The sequence below is a fragment of the Rhincodon typus genome, chromosome 13 (assembly GCF_021869965.1).
Source record: "Rhincodon typus isolate 14 chromosome 13, sRhiTyp1.1, whole genome shotgun sequence".
In the NCBI taxonomy this organism is placed as follows: Eukaryota; Metazoa; Chordata; class Chondrichthyes; order Orectolobiformes; family Rhincodontidae; genus Rhincodon; species Rhincodon typus.
In genome coordinates, this window is record NC_063344.1 from 16544012 (window position 1) to 16560855 (window position 16844).

The 16844-nt window shown below is 39.8% G+C and overlaps 1 protein-coding gene across 1 annotated transcript; it reads left to right on the plus strand.

Moving 5' to 3' along the window:
* Nucleotides 1–884: 884 nt before the first annotated feature.
* LOC125484708 (membrane-spanning 4-domains subfamily A member 8-like) lies at nt 885–16016 on the plus strand. Its single transcript, XM_048604529.1, has 7 exons — nt 885–911; nt 2727–2936; nt 5281–5409; nt 9758–9814; nt 12317–12421; nt 12838–12958; nt 15907–16016. Exons 1-7 carry the CDS (start codon nt 885–887, stop codon nt 16014–16016), a joined length of 759 nt encoding a protein of 252 aa, XP_048460486.1.
* The last annotated feature ends 828 nt before the right edge of the window (nt 16017–16844 follow it).

The window sequence follows — 16844 nt, forward strand, 5'->3', positions numbered from 1 at the left end:
TGTGATAATATTCCAGCAAAATTCTGAAGACTTGTGCTCCAGAAGGCCTTGCCCTTAGCCAAGCTGTTCCAGTATAGCAACAACACTGGCATCTACCTGCAATCTGGAAAATTACCCAGGTATGTCCTGTGTGCACAACTCAAAACAAATCCAATCCAGCAATTATCACTCATCTGTCTATTCTTGATCATTAGTTAAATCATGGAAAATGTAATCAACAATGTTATCAAGCAGCACTTTCTTAGCAATAACCTGCTCACTGTCGCCCACTTGTGTTGTGCGAGTCACACAGCTCCTGACTTTATTACAGCCTTGATACAAACTTAGACAAAAGACCTGAGTTCCAGAAGTGAGGAATGAATACCTTTGATATCCAGGCTACATTTGACAGAAAATAATTTCAAGCAGCTTTAGTAAAACTGGAGTCAGTGGGAGGTGGGGAAAAGCTCTCCACTGGTTTGGCTCTAACCTACAAAATGAAAGATGGTGGTCGTTGCTGGAAGTCAACCATCTCAATCCCAGGACATCACCGCAGGAGCTCCTTGGGGTAGTGCCCTCGGCCCAACTATCTTCATCTGGTTCGTAAGGTCATCCATCATTAACCCTGAGGTGGGAATATTTCCCTCTAACTGCACAATGCTCAGAATGATTTGTGACTTCTCAGATATTAAAACAGTTTTTGTTCATACACAAAATCTAGACAAAATACAGGCCTGAGCTAATATATGGCAATTAAAATTTGTTATATTCAAGTACCAGGCAATGAGTATCTCCACAAGAGACTAACCATCTCCTCTTGATATTCAATGCCAATACCATCTCTGAATCTCTCACTCTGAAATTCCTGCCAGTGACCATTAACAAGAAGCTGAACTACACCAGACATGGAAATCCTGTCACTACGAGAGCAGGTAAGAGGTCCAGAATTCTGTGGTGAATTATTCATCTCCTTGATCCCCAATCCCTGTCTACCACCCAAAAGGCAAAAGTCCGGGGTCTGATAAAAATACTGTCACCTTATCCAGATGGGTACAACTGCAACAACAGCAAGGAGCTTAACACCATTCAGGACAAAGCAGCCCACCTGATTAACATCCCATTCATAGTCTTCAAAATTCTTTCCCTTCATCCCCAATGAATAATGGCTGTACTTTGTACCATTTATAAGATGAAAAGCAGGAGTCAAATCTCCTCTGACAGCATCTTCCAGCTAATGGCTTTTACCACATAGAAAGATAGGGGCAGCAGATGCATGGCAACACCATCATCTGCAACTTCTCCAAGCCACACACTATCCAAACTTGGAACTATATCATTTAGGGTCACTGTGTCAAAGTCCTGAGATACCCTTCCAACCAGCATTGTGGGTGTAGCCAGGCCTGGTTGGTACATATCTGCTAATCACTAAGGCCCATGTCTTCACAAGGGGAGAAGCACAGCTTGTCTCAATGACCTCAAAATGCTCTCAAACAAGCATCTTCCTTGGGTTAAAGTTGCAATGATTGACATCTCATTGTCCTGGTGCGGGACCTCATGCCCCCACAGCTAATGGTTCTGACAGTCAGGATGTATTCTGGATGAAGTACTCCAACGTTGACAGAGCTTCCTGCTGCACAGACACGGCTTCAATAAAGGATAACAAAAGATGCCGATGCTCAGTAACCCTGCAAGACTGCAAACTAGGGCCCAGGAAAATTCAAGAATGGGCGCTAAAGGAATGAACAGTTTTAAACCCATGAACAAGAGGAACATTCAGCTAACTGGGAGTCAGTAAAACTTGGAACCATTGAGACAATCAATTTCTTGGAGATGAATGTGGAACTGCAGCTTAAAGCTGGATACGTTTAGTCGCTGCTATCTGGGGAAAATGCTGTGCATGCTATTATAATGAATATTGTGACAACTGCCCATTTTAAATCTCGGTTACAGTAGAAACTGTGGTAAATGTCTTGTTAAAATATGCCAGATTTGTGCACTTGCAATGTAAAAACATGAGCTATGACTTCACCAGTCTGTGGAAGGCATATTTAGGAACAGTGGTATTTTGTGTTAAAAGTGTGTATCAATTACTTTCAAAAAAATCTTTTGCTGCTAATTCAAGACAATTTTCTTATGCCAATTTAAATAGTGATGTCTAATAAGTCAATGCTTTAATTGTTTTTTTTCTTTATTCATTCATGGGGTGAGGGCATCGCTTTTTCAGGCAGCATTTATTGCCCATCCCTAATTGCCCAGCGAGCAGTTGAGAGTCAACCACATTGCTGTGTGCCTGGAGTCACATGTAGGCTAGACAGGTACGGATGACAGTTTCCTTCCCTAAAGGACATTAGTTAACCAGGTTGGTTTTTCTGACAATGGCTTCATGGTTATCATTGGATTCTTAATTCCAGATATTTTTAATTGAATTCAAATTCCACCATCTTCTGTGGTGGGATTCTAATGCAGAATGTTATCTTGGTCTCTGGATTAATAGTGCAGCGATAATACCACTAGGCTATTGTGCAGTGATGATCATTGAGGAAATTGCTGAATTATCCTAATTCCACTAATAACCTCTTTCAGGTTCTAACTTGCTCACACTGATACAAAATTTTGCTTCGATTCATTTTCTGTTGACACCCAAAGCTCATAACCATGTCCACCACTGCAATTCTGAGACAGACAGAGGATTTTCCTAGACCTCACTTCTCCAAAATAAAAATCATTTGTTACACTATATCTTTCAGACAATTGTTGTGAAAAGGACTGACTTGCTAAAGAATGTTGAGAATGGTCTTGCACTAAACCAGCTTCCACCTTCACAGCCACTGCCCAATGGCTCTCAACTGGTTCAATTTGTGGATAATGGTCAACTGAACCAAATCACAACTACAGTGCATGCTCAAAATAATTCTCGTGTGCAGCAGATGCTCAAAGGAAAGCTCAAAGCCCTGGGCGTAAGTGCACTTTACAAAGTGGGAAATATTGTTTATATTTTAGCTGAAAACAGCTTAGAGAAATGTAAAGTAACAATTTAAAATGGTATTGACATGGATTGTGTGGTGTTGCTTTGGCACAACTGAAGGAGAGCACCTAATAGTGGTGTATTAACTGTGACAGAAGACAAGCAATTCAGACGCTTGTACTAATGATCTAGAAACAGGGAATTAAATTCAACAATGTTCATTGGGGAAATAAAATTCAATTAGATATATCTGGAATCAATAATGGTTTCATAAAATTAATTTTAAGATCATTAAAGTCAATTGGTTCATTAATATCCTTTAGGAAAGGAAATCTTTCAATCTTACCTGGTGGCCTACATGTAACTCCAAACCCATTGCAATGTGGTTGAGTTTTAACCGCTTCCTCAAATGGTTGAGAAAGCTGTTTAGTTGTATTAAACCCTGGTACCTGCTCATTAAACCCTGGCACATGGAAGGTCCACCAACAACAAAGGCTAGAAGGATTGACACCAGAAAAAAACTTCTGCACCTCTAATTTCTGCAAAATACCACCCTCGAATACCACTGCCTGGGTGGGGATCTCTGGGGGAAGGAATTTCTTAACTCCTCCAAAAAATTTAACATATCTCTTTCCCAAGATGTTGCCATACCTAATATGCATTTCTAGCATTCTCTGTTTTAATATCAGATGGTCAGCATCCACATCTTTTGTTTCAACTTTTTTCACTTCTGATACACTGCTTTTACGTTTTGAGTTGTTACCATTTCAAATCTGCTACTTCAAAGATAGTGGAGGTAGTTGCTTTCAAAGGGCATTATCAAATGTACTTGACAAAACATGCATGGTTATGAGGGAAAGTAGAGTGGAATAACTGGGTGATTGGAATAATTGGATAACAATTTTATAGAGCTTGTACATGAATGCTGAGCAGAGTGGTATTCTTCAGTTGCTGTTTAGTTCCACACTTCTGTATTAAAATTCATCTTTATTACCTTAGATTAAGCATTACCAGGGAAATGCTGAAGAATATCACACATTTCCTTGCAATAATATGATGAGGAATCCAATGGGTTCTGGATGAATATATTGTTATTTCTACAAATATAATCTTTAGAAACATAAACTGAAAGCAAAGAAGTTTGGTCACTTTGGTTTCAAAGCAAACAAACCTGTTTAGTTTTTAACAACTCAAAAAAAAATTGTGTAACATTCAGTTATTGGTTACACAAAGATCTATAACTTTTGGTTAAGCTGGATTTTATACTTGTGTGACACACAATGGCACCAAGTGTCTTTGGATTTAAAAAAATACTGTTTAGCAAAACCTTTTATAAATAAGCTCCAGTTTGTCACAGAACAAAGAAGAGAAAAGTTTCTCCAGAAGGCCTGCAAGCAAAGTTAAGTCTCTTTTGAGAGATACAGCGAGTGGTTAAAAACTCCAGATATAAGAACATCTAACATAAACAAAAACCTAGGTCCAACTGACCGACTATCAAATTTAGCTTTGCTGAAGTTGGCTGTAATGTGTAAATATTTCCAGAAACATGACACCTGAGACAATCATCTAATTTCAATCTTGTTGTTTGAACTCTTGATCCACAGATCCACTTTGTATTTCTGGGGTTTCCATCCAATTTGTGAATAAATGTGTATATATTGGGATTTAAAGTGTGTATGTTCTAAGTTTGCAAATGGGTAACTAATAATTCATTTTTCCACTTGTTAAAGATAAGATGGTTTGCAATAATTGTGTTTTTTTTGTTTGTAGATGAAACCTAATGTAAGTTTCTTTTATCTTAGATAGCGGTCAAAGTCAGGTAAATTAACCACCTTAGTGATTGAATTGGTTACTTATGCATTTGTGATGATTCATGAAATAGTGGGTCTTGACTATCGACATAATCTTTTCATTAGAGTCATGGTAGCGCGATTTATATATACCACCCAAATAATCCTATGTCACAGTATCAAAAAATAAACCAAATATCTTTCTTTCAAAAGGTATGCTCCACCCACATATTCCGATGTAATTCTGGGTGTGCCACTATATTGACATTATACTAATAATTTTAAAATAAGGAGCAGATTCAATTGAATTCTTCTGTTTTGATTGTTCCTCCCATTATCTACAAAAACAATTCTAAAGAAAAATGCCAGTTCAAATTCAAGAATTCAAGATAATATTTATTGGGTTCATCACACAGGGTAGAAATCAATTGAGGTAAAAATTAGACCTTTGCCATGGAAAGGCTGTTGATCTTCAGTGTAATCTTTACATCACAGAAGCAAACTGAAACTCTTTCTCAATTTAATACAATTTTCTGCTTCTTACAGATAACAGAGATTGTGACGGGTATAATTGTCATAATCATTGGAATTGTACCATTCAGCATTGCACCACGTCAATTTCTCTCTGTCATCTTTTCCCTAATAGTTGGCATACCCTGGTGGACTGGAGCTCTAGTGAGTACTAACGGTGAGTACAATAATGTAAATGAGGACAAAAGTAAAAACCTTTTCATCTAGCGGGTTGTGGATGTCTGGAATTTTCTGCCCAGCTTGGTCGTTGAGGCAGAAACACTCAAGTCATTTAATAGGAACCTGCATCTACATCTGAGGTGCTGTAACCTGTATGACTCTGGACCAAGAACTGATAAATGGAATTAAAATGAGTAGCTACTCTAATCAGCAATACACACTATGGCAGGCTGAATGGCTTATTTCTGTGCTGTACCATTTCTATTGTTCTACATCAAAATTATAGCTACCAATTCTTTAGGTATATCTGATAACAACCATGCATTAGTACATACTCCACTTAGAATGCTGTGTGCATTCATAGTCATATGAATTCTCATTTATGCCGATGAGATAGTTCAGATCCTGCCATTAGCCTATTAGGGTTTACTTGAGGAGTCTCTTCCTCTCAGTTGGGCCTGTTGTAGAAGCATCCTCTCAAATAGAATGCCAATAAGAATGTGAGTATAGAGTCAGTAGAAGCTGCAGTGTTCCCACTGGCTCCAAGAGCATTCCAGAGGACAATTGTTGCACGCTACCTACTCCGGTCTTTTAACATTTTTTGTCTTTATTTTTGATGGTGGACTCAAATGAAGAAAGGACTATTATTGTACTAAGGATTGTGGGGAAGGATCACTGTACTTTTTAAAAGCAAACTAACAGACGCTCATTGTAAGTGCTGTTTACACAGCTGCTTGATCCAGCATTAGTGGTAATGCTGCGTTGCAGACAAGCTGGAGCCAAGGCTGTGTGTGAATGGAATTTCAGCTTACAACAAGTAACTGATTGGTCTGTGACATACTGACCAGTTGTTGATGCCAAAGGCCTTCTGCCTGCCAACAATGATGTGATTGGCTCCCAGGTAGCTGGACAGCTTGTGGATATGAAACAAGGACAGAAAATGTTTAAGAAACTCAGCATGTCTGGCAGCATGCTTCCAGACCTGCTGAATTTTTCCAGTGCTTCATGTTTTTGCTTCAGATCTCCAGCATCCACTGTTCTTTTTTTTGAGTGTAAATGTTTGACCAGAAGTCATTGAACATCTGGAAAAGAAGGATCTGTCCTTTTCCTGCAGTGAAAAATATCTCAAGCCTGATGAAAGGCAGTTTATTCTCCCAAATCAGTTGCTGTAAGCTGTGCCTTCTAACCAATGTCAAAAACCGTACGAGTGTGAACAAAATCACTCTGTACCTTCTCCTCCAAAAAAACAAAAAGATCATCTCAGAGAAACCTGTGGACAGGAATCACTGGAGACAATAAGGACTGCAGATGCTGGAAGCCAGTTTCGATAGGTGTGAGGCTGGAAAAGCACAGCAGGCTGAAATGTTGACTTTCCTGTTCCTCTGATATTGTCTGAATTGATGTGCTTTTCCAGCCTCACACTAATAGACGGGAACCATCGAACTGCCTTCCCAGTCTTTCCTTCCAGGCTAACACCAACGTTTTTGTGTCTGTCTGTATGTGTGTGTAGAGGGGAGTTTTTATAACAGGGTTAGAGTTTTAACTAGTAGAGTCATACGTTGATTGTTCATGGCTTTTTATCTGTAGTTAGAGACTATTATTTGTAATAAATAGTAACTCTTGCTAAGTTCAGACACCTGGTTTGTCAACCTGGATGTAAAAGACACACCAATTGCAGAATTTTGTGTACTTTTAGAAATCTTCAAATTTTGTGACAAAGCCACGAATAGCAGGGCTTGATTTTCTAGTGTGCTACGCTGGTGAGATGTAATACACCACACTGCCAGAAAATTTCACAGCACCCAAGGTTTATCCGAGTACCTCTACCTGCGCAGCAACCTCAAAGAACAAAGAACAATACAACACAGGAACAGGCCCTTTGGCCCTCCAAGCCTGCGCCAACACATTTTTGTCCTTGCACACTAAAACTGTTTTCACTTACAGGATCTGTATCCCTCTTCTCCCTTCCTATTCATTTATTTGTCCAGGTGTTTCTTGAATGCTGGCATTGTGCCTGCTTCCACTGCCTCCTCTGGCAGCACGTTCCTGGCACTCACCACCTTTTGTGTGAAAAACTTTCCTCACACGTCTCTTTTAAACTTCCCCTCCCCCCTGCACCTTGAACCTATGTCCCCGAGTAATTGACCCCTCTACCCTGGGAAAAAGCCTCATACCTTCCACTCTGTCCATGCCATTCATAATCTTATAAACTTGTATCAGGTCACCCCTCAACCTCCTGCGTTCCAGCAAAGCAACCCAGTCTATCCAAACTTTCTTCTTAGCTAAAATCCCCCATACCAGGCGACATCCTGGTAAACCTTTTCTGTACCCTCTCCAAAGCATCCACATCCTTCTCGTAGTGTGGTGACCAGAGCTGTACGCAATATTCCAAGTGCAGCCTTACTAAAGTTCTCCAAAGCTCCTTGAAATAGAATTTGGTGAGGCAAACTCAGGTGCCTGTAGCTCATCAAATGTATTTTAAAAATAGACACAATGTCCATTGGTTACATGTCTGAAAACGATTTTCCATAAAACTCTATCCTATGACTGTAACAAGTTACCTGAATTCAGGAGGGGCTATAATGCAGTGTTTATGACTGTTTGCAGCTCCCTGCAGAAGAGAAGCTAAGATTTTTCTGGGTTCCTTTCTTTTTTAGTTCGTTAATGGATTGTGGTATTGTTGGCAATGCCAGATTGTATTGCCTATCTTCGATTGCCTTGGAGATGCTGGTGGTGAGCCGCCATTTTGAACTGCTCAAGTCCATGTTGCATAGGAAAATCTGTAGTGCTGTTGGGAAGAATGAACCAGTGACCACGAGGCACTGACAGTGCAGTCCGAAATCTTGATGGTATGTGACCTAAAGGACAATCTGGTGGGGTTAGTTTCTATTCGGCTATTGCCTTGTCCTTGTAAATTGTAAGAGGGAGGAGTGTTGGAAGTGTCAAAAGAACCTAGGTGAGTTGCTGCATTGCTGATTACTAATCCTTCTAATGATTCCACACTATTGTCCAAAGGGAATAGTGACTTGATGAAGTTACAATATGTGTCAGTCGAAGCTGTGATGCTCTCCACTCCACTGGCTCATTGAACTTCATTCATTTACTCTTTCTTCAGTGTTAAGCAAGAAGAATGGCTGATTTAGTAAGAAAACAAACTGAGACAGAGAGTATATGGAACCAATGTCTAACATAAGTCTCTAGCTTGAGGAGAGAAAGACTTATGAAAAAATGCGTCCATTTATTTTTCTGTATTTTTGATTGTGGACTCAAATGAGAACAGAATTATTGTCCGAGCTAAGGATTGTGGAAAGGATTTCTGCATTTCTTAAAAGCAAGTTACCTGACACTCATTGTAAGTGCTGCTTGCACGGCTGTTTGTTCAGGCAGAGGCAGAAATCTAGTTGCAGATTAGATGGAACCAAGAGGTGAGTATGAGTGGAGATTTGGCTAGCAACAAGTAACTCATTGGTGACCAGTGATTGATGACAAAGGCCTTCTGCTTATCAACAATGATGTGATTGGCTGCAAGGTAGCTAAACAGTTTGTAGGTATGAATGTTTGATGAGAATTGAATTGACCTCTGAAAAGAAAGGAGCTGTCCTCTCTCGGCAGTAAAAACAAACCTCATGCCTGGTGAAAGCTAATTTATTTCCCCTTATTGGTTACTATAAGCTGTGGCTCTTAACCAGTAAGTCAGAGACTTTACTCGACGAAATTGTTATTCATGTGAATAAACAAGTAACCACAGATAAACAATAATGTATCATTGGCATATAGTTTTTCTATTTAAAACATTAACTTCCCAGTATAAATCAGTCATCCTGTGCTTCCTGTAATCAAGTGAAAATACATGGAGAAAGAAAATTGTGGAGCACATGTTTTACAAGCCAAAAGATTATCTCAGCAAACCCTGTTGAGAGGCACCATTGAACTGCCTTCCCAATCTTTTTTTTCAACTGTGAAACTTTTTTTCATCTGTCTACATCTGTTGATATGAATGTAAAAGGGGAAGTTAGTGTTTTTAATAGGAGAACTATATGTCAATTATTCATTATTGTTTATCAGCACTGAGAAACTATTTATTTATATAAATAACAGTTTTGTTGAGCAAAGATAGCTTGTCCATGATTTCAGTCAACCTGGGTCTAAAAGGCAGGTAAATTGGGGAATTCTGCATGGTGTTTATCTTCTGTGATGACTCCTGGAACAGCAGGGTTTGATTTCAGGGTGTTTCGCTAGTGGAGTATGACATTTAGAAAAGGCAGAATCTCATAGTTCAATTGTTATGCAATTCTTCGCAATTTGCTCTCTGATATGAAATATATTTTTAAAGTTTATTGTTGCAGGATCGTTTGCTATAGTTGTTGAAAAGATGCCAACTCATTGCATGGTAAGTACTTGCTCAAAGAATGGTTTTGATGTGGTTGGATTGTAAATGGTTTCAACATTCAAGGTGACAAACCAGCAAAATCTTGTCACTGGTTATTGTCACACTGAATCCCTATTATTTTAGCATTCAGAAAGTAAACATCGCAGACTTGATTAAAGGGATAATATGGTGGAGTGAGTAAAATGCTCCACTTCCACATCTGCTCTTTGGTTCAAATGCAGACCATCACAGTGGACATAAATCACCTTTCCCTCATGGTATCTAAATGCGAGAAGTAAGATGATTGGCTTCCACCTCTGTAATCTGGTTACAAATGCATACAGGTAGAGGATGAGTACAATTATTTCTGGTGGCAAATTAGGTCATGTATCTGAACGGTTTTTTGCCTAACATGGATGTGTTCAATGTATCACTGTGGGTGATGTTTTACTCTCTGTCTAACCCAGAACTATACTACCCTGGGAGTGTTTGTTGGGGCTGTGCAAAGGTAGCTTTACCCTGTATCTAACCCTGTGCTATACCTGTCCTGGGAGTGTTTGTTGGGATCAGTGTAGGAGATAGTTTTATGCTCTATCTAACTCAGTGCTATACCTGTCCTGGGAGTGTTTGTTGGGGACAGTTTATAGGTAGTTTTATGCTGTACCTGTTCCTGTGTGAAATCTGTCCTGGGAGTGATTAATGTGGATAGTCAAGAGGGAGCTTTACTCTGTATCTAATTAAATATTTTACCTGTCCCAGGAGCGTTTGATGGTGACAGTGTGTAGCTTTACTCTGTAGCTAACCCTGTGCTGGACCTGTCCTAGGAGTGTTTGATGGGGAGCATGTAGCGGAAGCTTTAATCTGTATCTAACTCCATGATTTACCTGTGCTGGCAGTGTTTGATAGAGACGGTATAGAAGAAGCTTTATTCTGTATCTAACTCAGTACTGTACCTGCCATCAGTACACTTGTTGATGCTGCACTGATGGAATAAGAGTCAAAAATTGCCTTGCAGTCATTTCCCTTACCCTAATGAAGATATGATCCAACTAGATTGTTGGCCCAGTTCTGAAGAAGGGTCACTGAACTTGAAGTATTAACTCTGTTTTCTCTTCAGCGATACTGCCAGTCTTGCTGAGATTTTTCAGCAATTTCTGATTTTTTATATGTGCATTTTAGACTGTTTGATCTGTTGAATGAAAGGCCAATGCATTGGAAAGGAATTACTTACAGAATTGGTTTAGTGCATTCTACCTGCAAAGCTCACTGCTGCATCCTATTTGCACATGAAATAGACAGGGTTTCCTAGGCATCCTTAAGAAATCCAGGGATCACGCGGTAGCTTCCCTAACTCTGAGCCAGGTGGCTGGGTTAAATTTTCATCTGCTCCAGAAGTGTGTAATAGTGTCTCTGAACAGTTAGATTTGAAAATATCTAAATCTAAGAGGCTCCATTAAATTCGAGTGAAATCAGGGAATAATTGTGGTCAAGTGACTCATTAGTGAGCCTAATTGACATCCTGCTGACAATGAGCAGTATTCCAGAATTGAGGCTTTCCCATTCCCAATTTACTGGGGCACACCGTTCCAGATGCTGGGAGTCAGATGTGGGTATTCAGATCCAATTCTCTGCACAGCCCAATGACCATCATGTGTGGTCCTGCAAGCTCCACAAATTCTACTGATTATTTACTTGGACAGAAGTATAGAGTGTACAATGTGGAATAATGTGGAATTCTGTTTGATTGGCATTGGTTACAGGGGTACATGGTTGAGAGTCATCCCCCGGAATTAGAATGACCCAGCAAGAAAGGAGGCCATTTAGGAGCAAATCACTGCAGATGCAGGAATCTCTAATGAAGAGTCATCTAAACTCAAAACATTAGCTTTCTGTCTCTCCATGGATGCTGCCTGGCCTGCTGTGATTTCCAGCAATTTTTATTTGCAGGAGGCCATTTAGCCTTTTCTGTCAATGCTCACACATTGCTAGAACTATCCAATTAATCTCACTCCCTGCTTTTTCCAAAAGCCTGTAAATGTTTCAGATCATTGGAATATCCTTATTGAATCTGGTTCCATACCTTTCAAGCTGAGACACCTAGGTCATGACAACACTATTTGAAATAGAACATTTCCTTATATTGCCTCTGGTTCTTTTCCATACTACCTTAAATCTTTGCTCTTTGCTTACTGACTCCTCTGCTTCTGCTCCTGGGAAGTGTATCCTTCTTTACTGCATCAAACCAATTCATCCTATTAAAAATATCAGACAAATAAATTCAGATTCTTCAGGCTATCCATGTAAATGAAGTTGTCCATTCCTAGTGCCATTCTAGTAAATCTCTGCTACATTCTTTCTGAGGTCCAAACGTCCTCCCTAATGTGTGAAGTTGAATCTTTTCAAACTTACTCAATAGAATGGGCAGATTGCAGACAGAATGAATTAGAATGGGCTTGATGAGCCGATTGATATTTTCCTCCTTCCTTGTTTTCTCATACACTCTTAACTCATTTTTACTTCCAGATCAGAGGTTGTTTAGCAATGAACATCATCAGTGCCATTTTCTGCTTACCAGCTACAATAATTTATGTTTTAAACCTTACAATTATCAGCATTTCTTATTCTGGGGTGAGTATTAAACTTCATTGATATTAAGCCATCTATAAGTACTTTTTAAAAATCATCATAGAATCCCTACTGTGTGGAAGAAGGCCCTCCAAAGAGTATCCCACCCAATAACCCTGCATTTCCCATGGCTAACCCAGCTCGCCTGTACATCATTGGACGCTATGGGCAATCCAGCATGGCCAAACCACCTAACCTGCACATCGTTGGACTGTGGGAGGAAACCCCACAAGCACGGGGAAAATGTGAAAACTCCACACAGACAGGCACTCAAGCGTGGAATCGAACACAGGTCCCTGGCATGATGAGGCAGTGGTGCTAAGCACTGAGCCACCGTGCCACCCTTGTTTTCTCTCCAACTTGTTTTCTACAAAATGCTTTCTCTCCAACTTAATTTATTTGTCTTTAACACATTACAGAGTACAGCATGTATCGTCATACTTCTCCTGTTGACACTACTTAATGCAGCAATATCTGTTGCAATTTCAAGCTTCAACTGTAAAGCTATGACTTGTTGCTGCAAGACACCAGCTGTAGTAAGTTAAATAACAAATTGATATAATTAATTGATTAATTGTATACATTCATATGTCAGCTTTAGAGAAAAGCATATATTTATCAATGATAATTACTGGATGCCAGCAGATAAACCACTTGTGTTCTTTCCCACTACAAGGAAGTCACTGGAAAAGGCAAGGCATACAGAGCATAAACCAAACAGCCAATGTGTTTCACTTCGGATCAAGTCCAATGTAATGCAAAGATTTGATCACAAAATTTATGATCAGTTGGAAGGTTTAAGTTGAATTTTTTTCAAGTCACTGTCCTGAGAGAACTAGAGATTTTATAAGTGTAAAGAAGAGGTGATATTTTAGGTCAGACAATACATGTTAGGTGTGAGGGTTGTTTAGAATCTGTTTGTGTTTTGGTTTGAAGTCAGACCGGTTTTATTTCTAAAATAGCAATTTATAAAATGCAATCATAAACAACTGTCTATAAATTGTGTGTTTCTTGAACAAAATAGAAAAGAAAGGAAAGGAAAGGACCCCTCAGGCTAGGGATTAAAACAAATAGACCAGAGAGTTCAGAGACCCTCTTCATTCAAGCAACTGGCTCAGATCCGCAAGATGTGGAAGCTCCTGGGCACCCATGTGATCCAAGGCAACCACGTCTGTGACATGAAGAGGTTATGAGCTAGAAGCTGAGCCGGAAGCACTGCGACATGTTATGGCGCGAGGAAAGTTGTCTCGATATTTTGTTCCAAGGGTCAGTCACATCCCTTCGGATAGGATGTTCTGATTTGGACAGTGGTCAGAGACAGGAAGGTAATACTGCAAATGCAGCACGTAGGGGGATTGATAATGTTGGAGTGGAGGAATCTAGGCCTTTGCAATTGTTGAGGTTCTTGCTGTCTGTTGGATAAAAGTAGGGGCCTACGCCATGGCACAGGAAGACATCCAAATGGTGGGAGTTAATATGCAGATATTAATGCAGATGAATTGGAGGATAGTACAGTGAGGGGAATAGATACAGTTCATTGCAGGTGACAGCAAGAATCCAGAAGGCTGTAGGCCAAGTTTCGGGACATCTGCTCCGTGTTGCAAGGAACTTGCAGTGAGATGGGTACAATTCTGCTCTACCATTCAGTAAAAGATAGGCTGATTTGAGTGGTCCACATTCCTGGCTATCCCTGATGACTTTTCACCGCTTTGCTTAACAAGAATCTATCAGTGTCTGCCTTACAAATATTCCACCACCTTTTGAGGAACAATGCTCCATAAATTCATGACAATTTGTGGGGAAAAATATTCTTCTTATGACGTGGAATGCCCTGCCTGCAACAGTAGTAGACTCGCCAACTTTAAGGGCATTTAAATGGTCATTGGATAAACATATGGATGATAATGGAATAGTGTAGGTTAGATGGGCTTCAGATTGGTTTCACAGGTCGGCGCAACATCGAGGGCCAAAGGGCCTGTACTGCGCTGTAATGTTCTATGTTCTATGTTCTATGTTCACCTTAATGAGGCATACTCTTATTTTGAAACAGTAGCCCCTTGTTCTAGATTGTCCAACAAGCCAAAGCATTCTTTCTACATTTACCTATCAAGGCTACTCAGGAACTTGTAGTTATTTTTAAATTCATTCACAGGACAAGAGTGTTGCTGGCTGGTTGGCATTAGCTGCCCATCCCTAATTGTCATTGAGAAGGTGGTGGTGAGCTGCTTTCTTGAACTGCTGTACTTCATGTGCCATAGGTAAGCCCACAATGCCATTAGGAAAGGAACTACAGGATTTTGACACAGTGATAGTAAAGGATCAGTGATTTATTTTCAAGTCGGGATGGTGAGTGATTTGGAGGAAAACTTGCAAGTGTTGGTATTTCCATGTACCTGCTGCCCTTGTCCTTCTACCTCGAGGTGGTCATGGGTTTGGAAGGTACTGTCTCAGGATCTTTGGTGAATTTCTGTAGTGCATCTTGTAGATAGTACACACTGCTGCTACTGAGCATTGATGGTAGGAGTGGATATTTGTGGATGAGGTGCCTATCGAGCTGGCTGCTTTGTCTTGGATAGTGTCAAGCCTCTTGAATGTTCTTGAAGTTGGATTCATCTGGGCAAGTGTTTCACTTATTCCACCACCTCCCGTTCTAAATTCCAGTGGATTCAAGCCCACTCTGTTCAAAACGTCCTCATAAGGACAGCATCTGTGGAGATAGAAACAAATTAACATTTCTGAGTCCAATATGACTCATCTTTGGTTCAGGTCTGGCATCATTCTTCATTGAATTGTTTCTCTCTTGACAGATTCTGCCAGACTTGCTGAGTTTCTCCAGGATGATCTGTTTTTATTTCAAATTTCCAGCGTTGTTAGTAAATTGCCTTTAATAACATCTTCCATAGTGGAGAATGGTACAAAATACTTGTTCAATTCATCTGCCATCTCTATATTTTTGGGCGGGATGGCTTTTCCTTAGGCATTTCCATTTTTTTCATGTTTCTTTATTTTATTTTCTCAGCGACCTGTTAAAAAATTACTACAAGAATAATTATTAGATAAAACAGTATTACTTTATTTAATAACTTGCAAGCATTTACCTTAAATAAACGTCTGTACCACAAGTACTGCTCCAAAAGAAGATCCATCACAATCAATCAAAGTTCGAATATTGGAGTATGATATTTTAATAGAAACATAATCAAGTTGTTCCACTGACGTGTAAACTCCTATTTCCAGTAATTCACTGGATGGGTTTTCTCTTCTGCAAGTGCAAGAAGTGCTCCCCCTAGAGTACTGCACTATAAATGCGGTTTGGTCAATTGCTCTGACTGAGGGTCAGTGCAATCACTATTGCTCCATGGGGAAAGTGGCAGACAATAGCTTCTAACAGAGTGGGAGAAATGGTCGAGGTATGATGAACTGGCTGTCTCATCTGTGCTTAAACCTTTCAAATTCTATTAATTTGAGCTGTTTTGTTTTTCAACCAGTTATTGTCGTCTACAGCAATGCATCTGCACAACCAATTCCCCCTCCACAGTTCCAGGAGAGTCCTCCTCCCTACAGCGTGATGGTGACAGAAAATGTGTATGCCGGATAAGAAAAGGTTTCTGATGAAATTCAACTCCGCACAAGTTAATTCAATTTACTGAACTTGATGCAACATTATTAATATGCATGTAAAGATTTAGGATTCTGTTTATTTTGTTCTTGGGCTGCATGTGATTCTGCCAAGGTTACATTTATTACCCGTATCCAAGTAAGCTGGGATGGCAACAGTAAGATTTCTAGACAGTGTTGCTTCAGAGGGGATGAATTTATGGTACTGTAGGTTCCCATGTGGGCAGTACAACATTGCAGGTTCATTAAAGGCAGGCTTGCTACCTTGTAAGAAAGTTATGAACCTGTTGCACTGTTCCAATCTTTTAAACCTTTAATAGTGATTTACATTAGTGGCTATCCTCCAGTTGCTAGGTTTATCTAATTCAGTTTCATGACTTAGCATGATTTCAGGGCCATAACCAATGTATTGCTCATAAACATAGCTAGTTGTTTCTGGTGTGCTGCAGACAATTAAACCTCCATGTCTTGAGCATTGACTCTAAGGACTGGCAATTGATATTGTCCAATGGTGTGCAACAGGAGATGACAAGTCAGCAAAACATATTGCACTTAAATAAAAGCAAAAACTGCAGATACTGGAAACTTGAAATTATAACAGAAAGTGCTAGAGAAACTGAGCTGAACTGGCAGCATTAGTGGAGATATAAACACAGTTAACATTTCAACTCTGTTTCTCTCTCCACTGATGCTGCCAGACCTGCTGGATTTCTCCAGCATTTTCAATTTTAATGCCTTTTGCATCCATCTCTCTATCTGAAATCAATGAAAATAAAAATTGGCAGAGTAGTAACGGTTTGCCATTTTG